At 35.1% G+C, this 20613-nt stretch overlaps 1 protein-coding gene across 1 annotated transcript in view; it reads left to right on the forward strand.

Moving 5' to 3' along the window:
* LOC107146540 (phospholipid-transporting ATPase ABCA3-like) overlaps nucleotides 1–20613 on the forward strand; it is a 104062-nt gene that overhangs the window by 9064 nt on the left and 74385 nt on the right. The window contains 5 exon segments of the mRNA XM_015490638.1: nucleotides 2149–2276; nucleotides 3909–4059; nucleotides 9584–9843; nucleotides 13055–13171; nucleotides 13612–13729. Coding sequence (XP_015346124.1) covers nucleotides 2149–2276; nucleotides 3909–4059; nucleotides 9584–9843; nucleotides 13055–13171; nucleotides 13612–13729 — 774 coding nt within the window.

Consider the following 20613-nt stretch of genomic DNA (forward strand, 5'->3'; position numbering starts at 1 on the left):
CCGGGGGCCGCTTGTAGAACCCGGTAGGCAGTGGCCTCGTGGCTAAGAGCCGGGCGGGCAGGGTGGCTGATCACTGAGCGAGCGGGGCCGCCAGGAGAGCCAGGATGGCGGGAGCCGTCTGCCGGGCCAGGCGGGGACCCTTCTCGCTGCCCCGGGCCGCCGGGGGCCGCTTGCAGAGCCGGTTGGGCGATGGCTGCGGGATTGGACCTCTGCGCCCGCGTGGCCGGCCAAGATTCACTTGTCTGGGGCCAACTGTCACCTCTAATATAACTTACTACTTCCTGGCAGGTCTCCTTTCAGCGGAATTTTGCTAGAAGTTCCTCAGTAGGTAGAATGTAGCTGTTTTAATGGGTGTTTCTGATCCGGTTAATGTGGAGATACTGAAAGTGCTGCTTCCTTGCTGGCCGCCATGTTGGATCCTCATAAATAAATAAATTTAAAAAATCGTTTTCCCCCCATGGAGCCAAGAACAGATGCTTACTATTAACCCTCTTCTTACACTGATAAATCTGAAGTTTCATATCATAACTTCTCATCAGCAGTAGTCCCTAAGGAACAATCACAGGTTTCTTTGATACCTTGTTTGTATCACAAAATAACATACCTTGTTAGCATTTTGGACTAGAAAAACAATACTTTTTTTTTTTTTTCAAAACAAATTGGGTTATCCTTGATATCATCCCCAGCCCTTTCGAGACACAGTAGTGTACTCAGATTTGTGCTAGAATATTGGATACTCCCCCTGGCCATAAATTACCAGTATTAATAGCAAGTCCAGAGAAATCCATGTCCTGGTGAGTGCCCTGAGATTTGTGGAAATTGGTGAATGATTTTTAAAAGGGAAGAATAATGGCATCAGAGTATGAACTGGTCCTATGGAGTCACATCTGAAGCCGGGATGTGTTTAATTCATCTAATGATGGAATGCCATCAACCTTGGGGAATGGTTACATTGCTAACTAGAGGTCAGATTTGAAGTTTGGGCACAAAAAATAGTCCATGAGGCTGGATCCTTCTAGTGGCTGCCTCAAGTACATGCCTTTAAGAAAAATTATTGTGAATTCATGGCATCTCCCAGGCTAAACATTATCCAAGGGTCACCAGAATCAGGGTCACTTCCATAATTTGACTTCATACTTTCTTCCTTAAGCAAGGCTATTCCTTTGTTTTATGACACTTATAGGAATGACTCATTTTTATGCAAATGTAAAGCAAGTATCCAGCCAACACAGTCACCTAAATGCAGATGTTTTACAGGATGAAATACTCACCAAGGTCTCATGTTTCCTAAACAGAAAAACCACTAAGATGGAAGATAATTCTTTGGAGTTGAGTTTTGTTATGTTTATAAAATTGTTTGTAAAAAAAATGAATGGAGAAAAGTAGCTAAAGGAATTGACTTTATGGTAGTCTTTGTGAGATACAGAAATGGTGACATACCTTGCAGTCCAGGTGACAAGTGTGGCAGAGTGTACTTTGGGAGTAGGAACTTTGGAAGCATGAGATAGTACTTGTAATGAGGATGATGGTGCCATTGGAAAAATTGTGACAGTCAAGTCTTTTAAATTTTAGTAATGAAACTTCATAGACCTTTATTTTCATGCTTGGGCTGTTGGAATTCTTTGGTATCCTGTTTACTCCTAGTAAGATCTAATGCCTATACAGATATGTTAAATGACTGTGTATTTTGACTTTGAGGGGTACAAATAGCACCATAGCCTTTTCTAATATAAATTAGGTTAAATGTTTAGGCCAAAGTCATTCATTGATCAACTCAAATATTAAAATATTATTACCTCACATATTAAGGGAATCTTTTATTCATATATCATGGTATATAGTACTTTGAATAGATTGCATTTGATCAATTTTTTTCTAATTTCCTTCAAGACAGAAATTTCAAAATGCTCTTTAGAGCATTCTTTATCCCTTTGCTTTCTTCAGTTTGTATTTTATTATTATTTTAAATTTGTGATAATTTTAAAATTCCCAAATATCCATTAGTTTGTTATGCTAATATTTGAGTAACAGTGTTTTGAAATTTATGACATTTGATGATCTTTCATTCATCTCACAGATAGGAGGAAGGGCTATCATACATTTTGCCTTTATATGGACAACTCATGAACTAGATTTTTCTCTTTTTAGTTATAGGCTTTTCTTCAGAAAGAGCTTTTGAAGATTATGTTGAGCAAACTAATAACTCTAAAAATGTTCTGGCTGCTATTGTATTTGATCATGTCTTCCAAAGTACCAATGATCCTCTCCCACTTAAGGTGCGAAAGCTTTATGTAGAAACCTCATAATTGTACAGTCTATTTCCAGAGATTTAATGAAATGAAGGTATCATTCCATTAAATAATGAGGAGACTATAACTTGCCCAAAATCATACATGGCAGATGCTTGGATGGTGTTTGTGCATTTATTGAGCCAGTGTTTTGTGATGTGGAAAGAATCATAATCACCACCTACCAGACCTTATTCATAAACTGGCATCATAGAAAACACTGGCAATTAAGGATATAACTCAGTAAAAATTAAGTTAAGAAAAAAGTCAAGAGAATATGTTAAATAAAATTTGATACAATAAAATGTGTTAAATAAAATTTTATTTGTTAAATTAAAAAAAAAACAAGGATATACCTTTGTCCTGTATCTGATATGGTAGCTGTCTCTAATTCCACAGGTGATGCTAAAGTAAATTCCCATTTCCTAACACCTGATGTGATAAAGTATGTACATCTTCACTAGCCAGGTTGAATCAGAATTAGGACATCTGTAAACACTGAGGAATACTCTGATAACCAAGTATAGAATATAGATGTGTGTGAAGCCAGAGTTCTGCACTTAGGATATATATGGTTATCAGTGAAAAAAAGGGTAAGGAAGATCATCTGTTTGGTGTAGGAAGTTGTAGATATCCATTCTTTCTGTCCTGTCACTTCCACACTGACTTCCTATGTGTTAACTTTCCTCAAGTGACTGACTCAGTGTTGGCTGATGCAGAAAAAGGCTCAACAGTGTATATAAAACCTGGTCAAAATGTTTTTGGTGCAATTACAAACCTCATCTCTTCTTGGTTCTGTATAGTCTCCCCTCACCCAGTTCCCTCACTTGCCTTACTCTTATTTTTATAATTGTGCTGTGATACTACATTGTCTCTCCTGCCTATGTATACTTCATCCCCACATAAACATATCTCATCACTGAATTTATACTTAATATATAGATGTTGTGCTCCTTCAGGAACAGGAGCTCTCTCTGAGCATGTAACAAGTTTCTTACCTGCCCCTGCTTACATTACTGATATTTCTGGCCTGACCTTCTGACTTGCCAATTCTTGGTCCATATGTTGTCTCAGAAAACTACTTAGGCCTAACATGATATACCTTAAAGTATACTCAGCTATCCAGAATTATTATTATCTTTTCATTAAACAATAAATTATGTAATGGTAATCATTTACATCTTATATCCCTTCTCTGTCCTCCTGTAAGATTCTTATGTTGCAGTCACTTCTAGAAGAGGAAGAGATTTTTCCTCTTAGAACACTTGACTGACATTGACTGACAAATAGAAAGAGTAATAATAATGCCTTTTGGAATATGTATTCTCAGTATGCATGCCAGCTTTCTGTCTAAGGAAAGATAAATTCACAATGATGTACAAGTTGCTACTGTATGTGCTTACTGCAAACCTACAATGTATATCCAAAAGTTATAGACACTTCAAAAAAAGAGGACAGATTTAAGGGTAGTAGGCTTAAATTTTGATGGTATCTGAACAGGTGATGTGCCTTACGGCAAGTTTTCTCTCACGTCTTGATGTTCAGAATCTACTTTGATGCTTGTCAGTATATTTATATATTTTTTGCTTTATGGATATTGTGTTTTATTGTTCCTCCTAGGTTAAATATTATCTACGTTTCAGTAGTTTAAAGAAGAACAACAAGTTTGGGGGTTCTTTTGAAGCAAGTAGCTGGTTGACAAATTTTCTCTTTCCATCCGTGCCTCCTGTGGGACCCAGAAACCAACAAGAAGAAGATGGGGGAAGTCCTAGTAAGTAGATTTTTAATCATACATCTCTTAATAGTCTGTTTCATAATAAGAACTCATGTTTCCACCTTGTGATGAAAGCTGTTTAATCATTTTGTATGCAGGGAAGCTTTGATAAGCTGAACTTCAGAAAGAACAAGCCTTTCATGGGTGAGCAGAGAGCTCTTGTGGCTTTCATACCTGGAAACAAATGCCTGATATGGGTGCAAATGTGTCAATCATAGCTAGAGGCAGTCTGTATACATGGGAAAGTGTTTGACAATAATATGGACTAGTAAGATGGACACAAATCTGAAGAGCTCTCCCTCCTCAAAAAATAATGTTTCAATTCAACTATTTTCTTTCCCCTAGTCCTAGGATTTTTGTGAAGTAGCCAACAGTGGAAGTGTGCCAGAAAGCAAAGAGAGCTCATGCAGTCTAATCATGGTTGTACCGTGGGACCTAATGGAATTAAACCCTAAGGAAAACCCAAACTCTCTGAAACTATAGACCTACCTGTCCTGCTTATAAGATGAAGAGATCAGGAATTTCAGGAGAGACATGCCAATACTGAAACCTTGAGGCTGTCTCTTCCTCTGGAGATAGCCCACATTGTCCCCTTGCTTTACCCCAAAGGATCTCTGTTTTGATATTGCCCCATTCTCCCTTAAGTGGATATCTACTTCTGTGCCTTAAAAATTTAAAAATAGATATTATTGAACAAAAATACAATATGTTAAATAAATTCATATGTGAGATTAATAGCATACAGAACATGACAAAATAGTCAATAAATTTGAAGATACATATTATACATTTTGCAGAGAAAGATGAGGACTGACATTACTTGGTCATATATACAAATGAAGTACTTTGATGCCACAGTATGTATGAAACTTGAAAACAATATGCTAAGTGAAAAAAGGTCACATATTGTATGATTCCATTTACATAGAACATGCAGAATAGAAAAGTCTGTAGAGACCAAATATTTGTGTTTTCCAGGGACTATGAGGAGGAAGTAAATGTGTAATATAGGTGTGGGGTTTCCTTTTGGGAAATTGAAAATGTTTTGGAACTAGGTAGAAGTATTTGTTGCATAATACTATGAATGTACTAAATACCACAAAATTCTGCACTTTAAAATTATTAATTTTGTGTGATAGGAATAAAGAGAAATGAGTTTGCTGTCTCTGATGATTAATCTCCATCGTATTCAACTTGATTGGATTAAAAGACTCTTCCTAACTAGTAAAGCATACTGCTGGGTGTGTTTGTCAGGGTGTTTCCAGAGATAATTGGCATGTGGGCAGCAGAATGAGGGGAAAGATCTGCCCTGAATGTGGGTAACACCATCTAGTAGGCTAGAGGCCCAGATGGAACAAAACTCAAGTTTGATTCTTCTTGAGCAAGTTTATCTACTGCTGTCTGTCACCCATGGACCTTAGATGCCAGTTTCTTCAGTTTTTTTGTGTACACTCACATCAGCAACTCTCTAAGGTTTCTAGGACTTTAGCCTCAGCATGAGACTATATTATTGGTCCCTTTGTTCTGAGGCTTCTGGCTTCTTTGAGCAGAAGGGGTTTCTCTAGCTTTTTTGTATGTAGACAGTCATTGTGGGACTGCCCAAACTCTGATCATATAAGTTGATCTAATAAGTCCCCCTTTCTCCTCTTTTATTGGTTCTTATAACTTATAACTAATAAGAATCAGTCAGATAGTATTAAATGTTTCATATTTGGAATTGGAGGTATCATAAGTAAAGAGAAAGAAAAAGGGTACCAAATGTGTTTGAAGGTCTATTGGACATTTTTCAAATTCCATAAAAATTGTAAATTGGTATGTCAAAGAAGTTCCAAAAACCTCAGTCAGGATAAATATATCTACCATAATCATACACATAAAGTGTAGAAAATCAACAATGAAGAGAAAATCTGACAGGAACTTGTCAAAAAAAGATATATTACATATAATCGATTTTCATTATCTTCAGTGATTATATTCTTTAAAGTTGTCAAGAATACTAAATTAGCAAATGTTTAATCATTGTTCCAGGGGAAATATAGGATTAGATTTCTATAAGCAATTGGTCACAACATTTTTGTCAACTCATCAACATATAGTCTAGTTTTATGTGTGTTTCTGTTTTTAAAATCTTAATATCTGTGGTTGATTTGTAACACTGTAACACAACACATTGGCACTGTAATTCAAAAGGAACATTACAGACTTCTTGTTCTTAGAGAACATTACATTTTATAGGTGAACTTACCAGCCAAAAGCATAAAAATGTAGAAAACTGATATGAAAGTCACTTACTTACAGTTTGAGAGCTGTAAGAAAAAGAATTACCCTAAACTAAACAACAGAATTTTTTAAAAAGGAGGGTAAAGAAGAACCTCAAGGACAGATGGAGTTATCAAAAAAATCTAATACAATGGAAGGAGGCACTCATCGTTATACAAAATACATATATGATGGTGTGAGGGGGGAAGGAAAAAAAAGAGAGAAATGTGTCACAGTAGATTGGGTAGAGAGAGGTGATTGGAGGGGAGGGGAAAGGAGAGGGGGATAGGGAGGGAAGCAGAATACAGCAGACACTAGTATTGCTATATGTATATACGTGGCTGTATAACCAATGTGATCCTGCAATCTGTACACATGGAAAAATGAGAATTCATACCCCATTGAATCAAATGTTTGATATGTCAAGATCATTGTATTATCTTGAGCAACTAATAAAAAATAAAAATTAAAAAAATCTAATACACTATCAGAGACTGGGATGAAGAGGAGAAAGAGAACAAAGCTGGGGGGTGGGAAACACAAGGGATAATTGTTATGTTCCTCATGACAAAAACATTCCTCTTCCCATCACGGGAAGGAGAATGCCAGTCATTCAGTGAGACCACCTCCCACAGAAAATGACTGAAAGTTTCTCAGATTTGAAAAGAGAGAGAAATCCACTGAAAACTAAAGACAAAAAAAAAAAATCTTGAAAGCAGCCAGAGGAAAATTAACATGTTACATACAGGGGAAAACAGTATGAATGACAGCCTATTTCAGAAACCATGGACATTAAAAGGAAATTGTAATTAATCAAATTACATTTTTATGTATGTACAATTGTGTTATGACAAGAACAAGACCCATTGTTCTATATAATTAATATGCACCAATAATCAAGGGGAAATTGTAAAATCTCAAGCATGGAAAGAAAATGTGTTGCCAGCAGAACATCCTAAGAGAATGACTAAAGGAAATTCTCTAAACATAAAGGAACTGATTTAAAAAAAAAAAGAAAACCTGAAAACATCAGGAAGGAAGGAAGAATATTATAGGCAAAAATATGGATAAATATAATAGATTTTTCTTGAATTTTCTGAAGTATGTTTGATGGTTGAAGCAAAAATTTTAACACTGGTGAATGTGGTTCACATTATAAGTAAAAAAAATTGACAATTCTATTATAAATGAAGGAGAATAAATGTATATAAATGGAGTTGAAATTTCCGTACTTAGAATTATACTAGTTAGTTGTGAAAAAAATATTTGTATATAATGTAATACAGAGAACAATGACTAACAAAGCTATGTGAAGAGTTCCTTAAACAAAAACTATGGATTAAATCAAATGGTTGAACATATATAAGATTGAAATACCAAAAGGAGAAGTAAGAAAGAATAGAGCAAAAATTTTTTGAGGAATTAATGACTGAAAATTTTCTAAAAGATGACAGACACTAAACCACAAACCCCAAAAAAGCTTAGAGAACATCAAGCAGGATTAAAATAGAAGCAAACAAATAGAACTCCCCATTTAGTCATATCTTGCTCACACTATATAAAATCAGTGACAAGCAACAATAAATGTTGGCAAGATTATTGGGAAAGGGGTACACTCATACATTGCTGGTGGGACTGCAAATTGGTGCAGCCACTCTGGAAAGCAGTACGGCGATTCCTCAGAAAACTTGGAATGGAACCGCCATTTGACCCAGTTATCCCACTCCATGGTATATATCCAAAGGAGTTAAAATATATACTACAGTACAGTGATGCAGCCACATCAATGTTTGTAGCATCTCAACTCACAATAGCTAAGCTATGGAACTAACCTAGATCCTAATTAGAATAAGATATATTCCATGTATATATAATATGTCAACAGATGCATAAAGAAAATGTGGCATATATACATGATGGAATGTTACTCAGCCATTAAGAAGAATAACTTTATGACATTTGCCAGCAAATGGATTAATATGGAGATTGTCATACTAAATGAAATAAACTAATCCCAAAAAACAAAAGGCAAATGTTCTCTCTGATATGCAAATGCTACACAACAAACAAAGGAGGGAGGGGAAGAATAGAAGTTCAGCAGATTATATAAAGGGGGATGAAGAGAAGGGAAGGGAGTTGGGAATAGGAAAGACAGTAGAAAGAATCTGAAATAACTTTCCTGTGTTCATATATGAATACACCACAGTGAACCTCCACATAATGTACAACCACAAGAATGGGATCCTAATTAGAATAAGATAAATTCCATGTATATATAATATGTCAAAATATACTCTACTGTCATGTATATCTAAAAAGAAAAAAAATCAATTACAAATGTTAAACCTTGAAGGTATTATATTGTGCCAACAAGGGAGAATTCACAGCTAATTTCATGTGAGAAACAATGTAAGCAAAAAGAGTGACATTTTCAAAGTGTTGGGGGAAAAAACCCATTAACCCAGAAATCTGGTGACCCAGTGAAAACATTCTAACAAAGAAGAAAGAAAGCCTTTCTCACAACAAAATTTAAAAAAATCTTGTAGAAATTTATTGCCAACAGAACTGTTCTATATAAATTATCTTGTACTGCCTTTGCAACTTGTCTGCAAAAGCTGTTTATTTTTTAAAAATTAAAACTATATTTAAAAAAATATCTCCACCCAAAGTATCAGTAAGAGATTTTCTCAATCTAATAAAGCACATAGGTAGCTTATTGGTGAAATAGTGAACATTTCCTCCTAATATCAGGAATAAAGCAAAGATGTTTATTTTCATCAGTTTTGTTCAGCAAATTATTGGAAGTTCTAGAGAAAATATCAGAAAAAGAAGCATCATAACATTTGGAAAGGAAAGAGTGAAATTATCTTTATTTACAGCTAACACACTCATTATGTATTTGGGTGGCAAAACTCTGATAGCTGCTCTGAAATTTAGACTACGACAAGAGCCTTGTTACAAAAATTAACTTATGTTGTTTGCCTTTGACATACAGTCATGTGTGGCTTCACATTGGAATAAAGTATGAAAAATACATCATTAGGCATTTTACACTTTCACAGCATGATCGTTATAGAGTGTTCTTACACAAACTTAAGATGGCTACATCACTAGGTAATTTTATATGACCACTACTCCACTATTGTACAGGTGATCTATTTGTTGACAGAATATGACCATACTTTATTGTGCTTTTCTTTTGTTTTTGTTCAACTCAGCTATTTTTTGGTCTACAGTACTTAATCTTTGTTTTCTCATTTAGGGTACATCAGTGAAGGGTTCCTGCTTGTGCAACATGCCTTGGACAAGGCCATTATGCTACATCACAGTGGCACTGCTGCAGAAAAACTGTTTAATGGTGTTAGAATTTTTGTTCAGAGATTTCCATACCCAATGCAGTATCAAGATTTCTTCTATATATTTGCTGGTATTTTTATCCCTTTAGTAACCATATGTATCTTCTCTTTGAATCATCTTATCTTAATTCAGTCCATTGTGTGGGAAAAGGAAAATCGATTAAAGGTAACTCTACTTTTCTTGTGGTAGGTAGAGCTTCCACAGAAAATTTTGAGTCTGTGGGGCAAATTTATGTAGAAGATTATATTATTTCTACACACTCAAAATGGTAGATGTTTATGTTTCAGTGGCAGCTAAGTACTTTTGACAATTACCCATAATTTTGTTTTAATTGTAATTCTTGGTATGAATTTTAGTTTTAGTTACAGAAGACTACTCCAAAGAATATTACTGATAGAATTCAAATGCAATGCTAAATGCCCCTCTAAGACATTTCTGAACTAAATAATTATCTGAACTCTTAAAATTATATCTAGACTGATTAAGATAAAATCCAATTCCAAGATACTATGATTCTGATTTTTTTTCTTAAGTGAACTTTTCAGCTTTCTTGAGTGAATCTTTTCCAGTTTTGAGTTTGGTCCAGAGTATGTTGTGTTAAACCAGAGACTTTATAGTTCAAAATTCAGTTATCACCCAATTAACCAATGATTTATTCAATGATTTATTAGTATCTACTTAGTTTTATTTTATTTATCAGTATCTACTTAGTATCTCCTTTATTATTGATTTATTAGTATCTACTTAGTTTCAGGGATTCTTATAAACCATGTTTTGACTCTATTACTCATTAACTCTAGAACATCATGTAAGATTTCTATATTATTTTCTAAATTGAGCTTAATTAATAAAACCTAACCTTCAGTATAGTACAATATTAAGTGAGATGTTATATGAAATTTTTTCTATCCAAAGTTACTATTGTGAGGTGTAACTGAGGAAATACATGTAGAGTGTTTAGTAGTACAGTGTCTGGCATGTAGTGAGTGATCAGTAATTATGTGTGTAGCTACTGTCGTCAGTCATTTCTCCTTTTCATTTATCTTCTTTATGTAATCATGAGTCATACAATTTTCTTCCTTTCCTTTGTTTGTGGCAGCATCACTTCAAAGATGGGCTCTCATTGTTTTTTACTCAGGGCTCTTGTTACTCATCTTCATATCCACTGTCTTGCTTCCTAATCTACCATGTACTTAGTTATCACGTTAATTGTCCTAAACCACAGATTGGCATAAGTAAATATTAGGGATGTATTTATTTGATTGCTTTTTGAATACATTTCATTTAAGCATATACATTTTCTAAAACTTGTCAACTTTCTACTTCTCGTTTTGTTGTTATTTACCTCAGGAAATCCCAATGATGACATAATTTGATGCTTCATTTATGTTTGTTTCTTCTGACTATAATACATTTCTTTCCCTTCTGATTAGTGAAGTTTCCTTTCTTGCCTCTTCCTCTAATTTCATACTTCTACCTCCTTGGTTTTCTCTTTAATTCTCCTGTATAATCTAACACTTTTTTCTTTATGCCCCCAGAACATGCTATACAATCAGTCAAGCTTTTAAGATTCTTTAATTAAATTTTTTTTCATTGAAATATACATATACAGAGAAATGTGCACAAATCATGCATGTGATTGAATGGATTTATTATAAAGAAAATATGCACTAAGAGTCACTTTGTACACGTTTGAAAACATTTTCCCGAAGTTATGCACTAATCTAGCTTCTAAAATCATGAGTTCATTTTGTCTTTTAAAACTTGATAAAATTGAAACATGTATTATATGTAACTTTGTGTCTGTGTGATTCATTTAGCTAAATATGTAGATGTGTTTTGTGTAAGTTAATTAAGTTTTGATTCTGTGGTATGACCATTATTATTTGGGTTGTTTAACATTTGCCTGTTATTACTGATATTCCTATGAATTTTCCTTATCTTTTTTGCTGAATATTAGGTTATACATGTCACCCATTAGTAGCTAATGCTTGAGTTTTTCAATAAAATTTTATAGGTTTACCCATCCATTACCAATGCATGAAAATTCTTTTTTCTACCTATCTTCACAAGCATTTGGTATTACTGGTCTTTTCTAATTTTATCATGCCTGGTGAGTGTGTAATGGTATTGCATTGTATTGGATCATTCAGTTGCCAGCCTATTTATACTGGAAACTGTATTTCTAGAAAATTCCTGCCTACATGGTTCCTTATTGAAGTTGGCTAAAAATGAAGTGCCATCAAATAAACCAATCAATAAATGGGCCAAGGAACTGAACAGACATTTCTCAGAAGATGATATATTAGTCAACAAATATGTGAAAAAATGTTCAACATCCCTAGTAATTAGAGAAATGCAAATCAAAACCACTCTAAAAGTTTATCTCACTCCAGTCAGAATGGCAGCTATTAAGAATACAAACAACAATAAGTGTTGGTGAGGATGTGGGAGAAAAGGCACACTCATACATTTCTGGTGGGACTACAAGTTGGGGCAGCCAATATGGAAAGCAGTATGGAGATTTCTGGAAAACTGGGAATGGAACCACCATTTGACCCAGCTATCCCACTCCTTAGCTTATACCCAAAGGACTTAAAAACAGCATACTACAGGTATACAGCCACATTGATATTTATAGTAGCACAGTTCACAATAGCTAAATGTGGAACCAACCTATATACCCTTTAGTAGATAAATGGATAAAGAAACCATGGTGTGTGTGTGTGTATGTGTGTGTGTGTGTATATATATACACACACACACACACACACACATACACACACACAATGGAATATTACTCATCATTAAAAGAGAATGAAATCGTGGCATTTGAAATTCTTATTGGCCTTATACATTATATTCTTAAATCCTTTTAAAATATTTTGTTAAAACTCAAAATACCACATAAACTACTAGTTCTGAAGAAAATATATTATTGATAAAAATGACTGCTTTTCTTCCTCTTTTCATATTAATTTTAGTGCTTCTAATTTTTATAACTGAATAAACTGTATTTATATTTCTTTACTACCTCCTGGAAGAGGACTTGATACAAAGAAGAAAAGATTAATTTATGTGGTTTATAGCTTTATTTAAGTATTCTTCATGTCTTATCAGTATTAGGTAAATTGCTGGGGAAACAATCTCTGGGCTTATAAGAATTACAGACTCACTAATAATAATTTAATCAAGTTATTTGAAATTCTGAGTCTTGATTTCCTCCTCTTTAAATTGGAGATAATATCTACCATTTAACTCATTTCAATTATGGTCATGAAATTATATAATTTTTGTAATGCATTTTTAAAACTCTAGGGTTCTTTATGGTTATACTGTTTTTCGTGATAATTGATTTGTTTTAACTCTTCTGCAGGAGTACCAGCTCATGATAGGAGTCAGTAATTGGATGATCTGGGCTGCCTATTTCTTCACATTCCTCTGCTTATATTTTTTGACCATTATTTATATGTGCATAATTTTATTTTTCAAGGCAAGTGTCTATTTGACTGTAGCATGGTACTGCTAAACTTTAATAGAGAAAACAGAAGTATGGTGGGAGCTCTTAAGGTGACTAGGGAATGAAAATGTGGCTTTTATTTATTTGCAGAAACTCAGATGCCAGTTAGTCTTTCAGCAAACTGTACTTTTTTTTTAAATCTTGTGGTGCTGAGGATCGAACCCAGCACCCCGCGCATGCCAGGCGAGAGCGTTACTGCTTGAGCCACATCCCCAGCCCTCAGCAAACTGTACTTTAAACCTAGATGGGTGGACCATCTTTAATAAATGAATTCTTAATGATCCATCTTACAGAGTAGTGTTATAGTTTCACTAGGACTAATAAAATGTTTTAACGATATTTCATGGCTTCTTTTTTGTTTTGTTATGTTGCTACTTAGAGATGATTAAACAGAGTTCCTGATTTTTTGCTAGATCCAACCTGCACCAATCTTCCAGTACAGTGACCCAGTTCTTGTCTTCATCTTTTTGCTGTTTTATGCCATCTCCCTAATATTCTATAGCTTCATGATTAGTACATTCTTTAATAAAGGTGAGTCTAAAATTTCTTATGTAAAAGATTATTAGTGATAAAACACAGATTATATTTGGAAGCTTCTTATAAACCTTACTCTACATTCTTACTGAACAGACAAATGTCATATGCACATGGAATGTTTTGAAAAAGAATGAAGAGAGTATAGGGAATGAAAATTAGTATATCACAATATATATGTGGTAGTAGGATCATATTTGAGTGTTTTTTCTACCTTTAGTTGCTACCTCACATATTGTATCTGTCTAATCTTTCCACCAGGAAAGACTGTTAGAAGGATCAATATCAGCTAGTACCTGATGATGAGCCTGGTTTATGTAAAAGTAAGAAAACAAAAAAAAAATTGCTCCAGTGAGAGAAAGGCTTTTACACTAAATTAATAGATGCTTATTGTTTGCTGTTTGTTTGAAATACATTGCCTGCTTCATAGAGCTGACCTTTGTGGCATAGATACACAAAATATTGTTTTAGTCAGAGTTATTCGGAGAACAACTGAAGTTGGCTAAAAATGAGGATATTTTGGATGATCAAAGAAAATTTATTATAAGGAATTGGTTCAGTGTGATTATGGAGACCAAGAAGTTCTACAATCTGCAATCTGTAACTGGAGACCCAGGAAAGCCAGTAGTTTAAAGGCCTGAAAACAAGAGGAGCCAGTGGCGTAAATCTAGTCCAGAGGCAGGAGAATATGGATGTCCAAGTCAAGTAGACAGGAAGAAAAAAGGGACAATTTTCCCTTCCTTCACCTTTTTGTTCTTTCTGAGCTCTTGATGGATTGGATAATGTCTGTCCATTCAGAGAAGGACAATATTCTGGACTTAATCCACACGTTAATGCTAATCTCATCTGGAAATAGACTCACAGACTTACCCAGAAGTAATGGTTAGTCTATCCCATAGTACAATCAAGTTGATACAAAATTAACCATTTTAAGAGAATAGACAGCAATGAAAATTGATGGAACATTGTGCACATATAAAAAAGACATAGATGAAAATATTCCAGGTTAAAATAGACATAAGAATGCTGCCAGCGGGGAGAGGGGGATTTTGAAATGTTTTTTAAGGATTGGAAGATGGAAATAGGAAGTAAAGTGAGTGTGTACAAATATCCATTCATTTATACCTTTGGGTTAAATACTTTTTGCTAGCACAGTGTCTAATAACAAAGACAAGAATTGATTCCTTGTGCTTTGAGGATTATGTGGAAGCAATTTAAATCTACATTTCCCAATTACTAATGGAAGTTTAGTATGTGTTACTAGTATGAGTCATGTTTCCTTTTCTGTAAAATCTCTTAATTCATTCTGATTTTTATAACTCTTGATAACATCCTTCTTTATTTCTTGTAACAATGTTTTAGTTAAAGTCTATTTTTGTCTGATATTAGTATAGCCAACCCAGGTCTCTTTAGGTTATTTACTTGGGGTACCGTCTGTCCTTTAACTTTCAACTAATGGTATATTCAGATTTTTAAAAATCCTTTCAGTCACCTTTACCTTTCATAGAGATTTTAATCTTTTTAAGGTAATTACTAATGAGAATGAACTTGTATCTGCCATTTTATTTGTTTTGTACATGTCATATCTTTTTCCTTTCTCATTTCATCATCCATTTTAATGTCCATGTCATTATTTTTTCATATAATTTTTTTTGTTCTTACAGGCAATTGGAAAACTATAATTAATATCTTAAATGATTTAATTTTAATTAATGCCATTTAGCTTCAGTAATGCACAGAAACTTTTCTGTCAAGCCCCAGACTGTCTTTGTTGATACGTTCACAAATCATGCCTTTATATTTCTGTTTATTAATATATTTATAATTATTATGTGTATTCATCTTTGCTGAATTCATTTATGAGCTCTGGAAGTCTTCTGGTTGACGTTTTTGGATATTCTAAATATAGGATCATGTCATCAGCAAACAGAAATAATTTGAGCTCTTTTTTTCTACCCCTATCCCTTAAATTTGCTTCTCTTGCCTCATTTCTCTGGCTAGCATTTCAAGGACTATGTTGAATAAGAGTGGTGAATGTGAGCATCCTTGTCTGGTTCCTGTGTTTAGAGGAAATACTTTCAGATTTTCTCTAATTAGGATAATGTTGGCCTTGGGTTTGTCATATATCCTTTATAATGTTAAGGTAAGTCTCTTCTATCCCTTGTTTTTCTAAAGTTTTAAGCATGAATGCGTGTTATACTTTGTCAAATGCTATTGATATAATCATGTGATTCTTCTCCTTAAGTCTGTGTATGTGGTGAATTACATTTATTAATTTCTGGATGTTGAAACAACCTTGAATCACTGGGATGAAACCCACTTGATCATGGCACACTATCTTTTTAATGTGTTTTATATGCAGTTTGCCAATATTTTATTAAGAATTTTTGCATATATGTTCATCAAAGTTATTGGTCTGAAGTTTTTTTTCCTTGATGTGTCTTTGTCTAGTTTTGGTATCAGGGTGATACTGGCTTCATAGAATGAGTTTGGAAGGGTTCCATTCTTTTCTATTTCATGGAATAATTTAGGAGAATTGCTACTAGTTCTTTAAAGATCTGATAGAAATCATCTGAGAATTTGGCCAGTCCTGGGCTTTTCTTTGTTGGTTGGCTTTTGATGTATGCTTCAATTTCATCACTTGAAATATATCTGTTTTTTTAATATCCTTCTGGTTCAATTTGGGTAAGTCATATGCCTTTAGGAATTTATCCATATCTTCAAGATTTTCTACGTTATTGAACTATAAATTTTCAAAATGGGTTATTTATTTATCTATTTATTTTTTCATCTTTTTGGTACCAGGAATTGAACTCGGGGGCACCAAACCACTGAGCTACATCCCCAGATCTGGTTGGTATTGTATTTAGAGACAGGGTCTCACTGAGCTGCTTAGTGCCTTGATTTTGCTGAGGGTAACTTTGAATCCCGTGGTCCTTCTGCCTCCTCTATTCAGCTACTGGGATTGCAGGAGTGCACCACAGTGCCTGGCCTCAAAATAGTTTCTGATGATCCTCTGTAATGTCTGTGGTGATAATTTGCTGCCACTGAACTATTGTTGAGCATTTGGTCCCACAATTACACATGAAGACTCTTGAGTCTTAAAATTGACAATTTGTTTACTGAGGGAGAATGCTAAGCTGCAGACTGCTTTGTAATTGCACACAAATCTTTTCTAGATCAATATGAGGTTAAATATTAATTATGGCATAATATATTGAAAACAACTAACTTGATTGCTGGTATTAAGAAAACATTTTTTTTTCCTAGTGACAAAACAGGATATGTTCTCATAAAATCCCAGGAAACATACACCTAAAGTATGTAGCAGGTAGAACAGTTGGGGCCTTATTTTTATCTTTAACCGGGATCATTGTGCCCCACAAGAATTAGCCTAGGGTGAGAAGTTATTGCTGTACTGCCACATTCGGCATTCCAGCCTCGTTGGCTTTGGCTAGTAAACAGGAACTCTGCATTTGGATTCTTCAGGGTGTACGTTCTATGACCTCAGGAGTTAAAACCCCAACAATATTTCCTTTTTTATCTTGGCTTTTGTTAATTTGAGTTTTTTTCCCTTATTTCTTTTGGTTAGTTTGGCTAAGAGTTTATCAATTTTGTTTATCCTTTCAAAAACCAACTCTATTTCATTGATCTTTTGTATTTTTTAAAATCTCAATTCCATTGATTTTTGTTCTGATTTTAATAATTTCCTGTCTCTACTGATTTTGATATTGATAGTTCTTTTTAAAATTTTTTTTAGTTGTAGATGAACTCACAATATCTTTATTTATTTTTATGTGTTGCTGAGGATTGATCCCAGTGCCTCATACATGCAAGGCAAGCTCTCTACCACTGAGCCACAGCCCCAGCCCTGATTTGTTCTTTTTTATAGGACCTTGGGATGTAATATTAAATTATTTATTTTGTATCTTTCCATTCTTTTAATATATAGCTCAATTTTATGAACTTTTCTTTTAGGTCTGCCTTCATACTGTCCCAGAAATTTTGAGATGTTATATCAGTATTCTAAAATAAGAATTTTTTTATTTACCCTCTTATTTCTTCTGCTATCAATTTATTATTCCAAAGCATGTTGTTTAGTCTCTAAGTGTTAGAGTGGTTTCTATTTTATCTTATCACTGATTTCTACTTTCATTATGATCTGATAGAATGCATGGTATTATCTCTATTTTGTATATTTGCTAAGATTTGCTTTGTGACCTAAAATATGATATATTTTAGAAAATTTTCCATGTTATGCTGAAAAGAAAGTGAATTCAGTTGTTGATGGATGAAATATTCTATAAATGTCTTTTAGGTCCATATTATTAGTTGTATTTGATAACTACAAAGTAATCTTTGTCTCTTCTGATAAATCTTGGCTTGAAGTCCATTTTATCTGATATGAAAATAGCTACCCATGAGAATAGCTATCCCTGCTGGTTTATGAGCCCCATGAGAGTGTTTTATTTCTTCCCATCCTTTCACCTTCAGTCTGTGGGTGTTTTGTCTGTGAGGTGTTCCTCATGCAGACAGCATATGTTTTAGTCAGCTTTTTCACTGCTTTGGCTAGAGGATCTGACCAGAACAATTTTAGGAGGAAAAGTTTATTTGAGGACTCATGGTTTTAGATGTATTAGTCCATAGAAGGCTTACTTCATTCCTCAGGGCTTGAGTTGAGGCAGAATATCATAAAGTAGGAGTGTGGCAGAGAGAAGCAGCTCACTTGGTGATCAGAAAGCAGATCCACTCTCCAGATACAAAATATACACCCAAGCTGCTGGGATTACAGGCATGCCCCACTGTATATTTGAGGTAGTAGCAAATAATGCAAGAGAATGAGTAGGGGGTAAGAGAAGCAAGTATAAACTAGAGCTAGGATAACAAAGATAGGAAGGAAGATTGATTCCAGTCAGTGCTTTAAACCATTAGATGAAATACATTCAAATAGGGTCAAAGTACAATGTTGACTGTTGGATTAACAATTAAAGTTCCAGTTGAATAGTCATTTTTATGATCAAAGTTGACATTAGAGTTGTTTGTAGTGAAGCCTGTCAAGGTGAAGAAATTCTTGTTGAATGTTGGTTTTTATTTTATTGCAGTTTGAACATTTAGCATTTGTCCATCAGTCTTTGGTGTGGCTCTCTCCCTCCCAAGTTGTGGGTCACAGGAGCTAATTCCATAGCTGCTAAGACCTCCAACCAGCAGCTTCTGGTTTGTTGGCTCAGGGGTCTGCAGCTGATTGCTCAGAGGGTGCAGTGTTGTGGCAAGGCTGCTTCTATGGCAGAAGGATGCAGGCTCTGCAGTATCCCTATGATTGCTATGGTTCACCATCTACCAGCTCCCATCTACTGGATTTTCTTCAAGGTATTGAAGATCCTGGTGTTGTCTGTGAGTACAAGATATCTGGTTGTGTTTCCCATGGGTGATTTGCAGTGCAGAAGAATTACCCTGATTGAAGCTGCTCTGTAAGGTATTGCACTGAAGGATCTCCGGTGGTTAATCAGACTGTAGTTACTACTGCCCCAGGTTGTGAATGGTGGGCATTGATCCCCTCTGTTGCTAAGTGTGATGCAAGGTCCTGAAAGTATCCCAACAATGGCCTTTCAAGGTTAAATCTCTAGTATCAAAGAGAGTATGCAGTACTTGCAGCTGCGAGTTTTTGGTGGAACTCAGTAGGTTCCTCATTTCCCCTTCCTCACCACTCTGTGAGGGACCACACCCTTTCTTGCAGGCTTACCTCAAGTCCCTGTTTGGGCACCAGCTACGTGGACTCTCTCTCTCTCATCCAGGGAGGAGGTCCACAGAACAGGGTAGAGGAAAGTGTGGCTGCAGAGTTGCTAATCAAGACCTCTGGAGACCGAGATGGAAGCAGGTCTGATTTTATTGCAGTTACCAGGTATAAATACTCAGGCAGTAGCTAGGCAGATTTTAGGCAGCTACCAATACAATTTCTTGCTAATTGTTCTTACAGCGAACAATCAAATAATCAAGAATAGTGGAGAAGTGGGCCGTGGAGCAAAGCCCCAGGACTGCAACACATGGCCTCACACCCAGGGCTGTGCCTACAGGGTAAGCGGTTTGCCGCTCATGCACCTAGCATAAGGGGAGTGGCCTGCCACTCAGACGCCCTTAAAGTATGCCATGTATGCAGTACGCTTTGCACTTTTCCCCACTTATTTCCATTGAATCCTCTGGAGGTTAATGTCACAATATTGTGGTCCCTTCCCCCTTGGCTGAATCCTCCTGGAATCTTTAAGTCTTAGTTTTAACTACACTGAGCCTCAAGTAACATGTTAATGACAGTTCAGGATTTCCAGCCCCAACACTGCTTCTCTCCACAGTTTCTGCTGGTGTCTGCTTCAGTAAGCCATGATTTCCTATATTTACCAGTCTGTCTCCGGTCTTGAGGCCAGTGATTTGTTATGTGTTCTCCCTTCTTGAAAAGATGAAAACAAGAAAGTGGATTTGTGTTTGTGCATTTCTGTTTTTTAGTGCTCATTAGATGTGATACTGCTTCTAAACTCATTACTCATGGAACTGGAAGTCTCCCTATTTTTGAAGCATATGGTTCTCTCATATAGAATTTATTAGTTGAAAAGGTGTTTTTTGTGTTGTTTTTATGTTCAACACTTTAAAAATGTTACCCAATTGATTTTTGGCCTTTATATTTCTGAAAAGAAATCACTCTTGAACATTATAATATGCTTCTCTTTTACTACTTGATGCTCTCCCCACTGGGGATTTAACCCGGGGCCTCATGGGTTATCAGTGTTTTATCACTGAGCTATACCTCTAACCCCCTGCTTTCAGCATTCTCTTTTTGTCTTTGATTTTTGACATTCTTATTTTAACTGAGTCTCAGTGTAAGTTTCTTTGGT

This window comes from Marmota marmota, unplaced genomic scaffold (assembly GCF_001458135.2).
Source record: "Marmota marmota marmota unplaced genomic scaffold, marMar, whole genome shotgun sequence".
Lineage (NCBI taxonomy): Eukaryota > Metazoa > Chordata > Mammalia > Rodentia > Sciuridae > Marmota > Marmota marmota.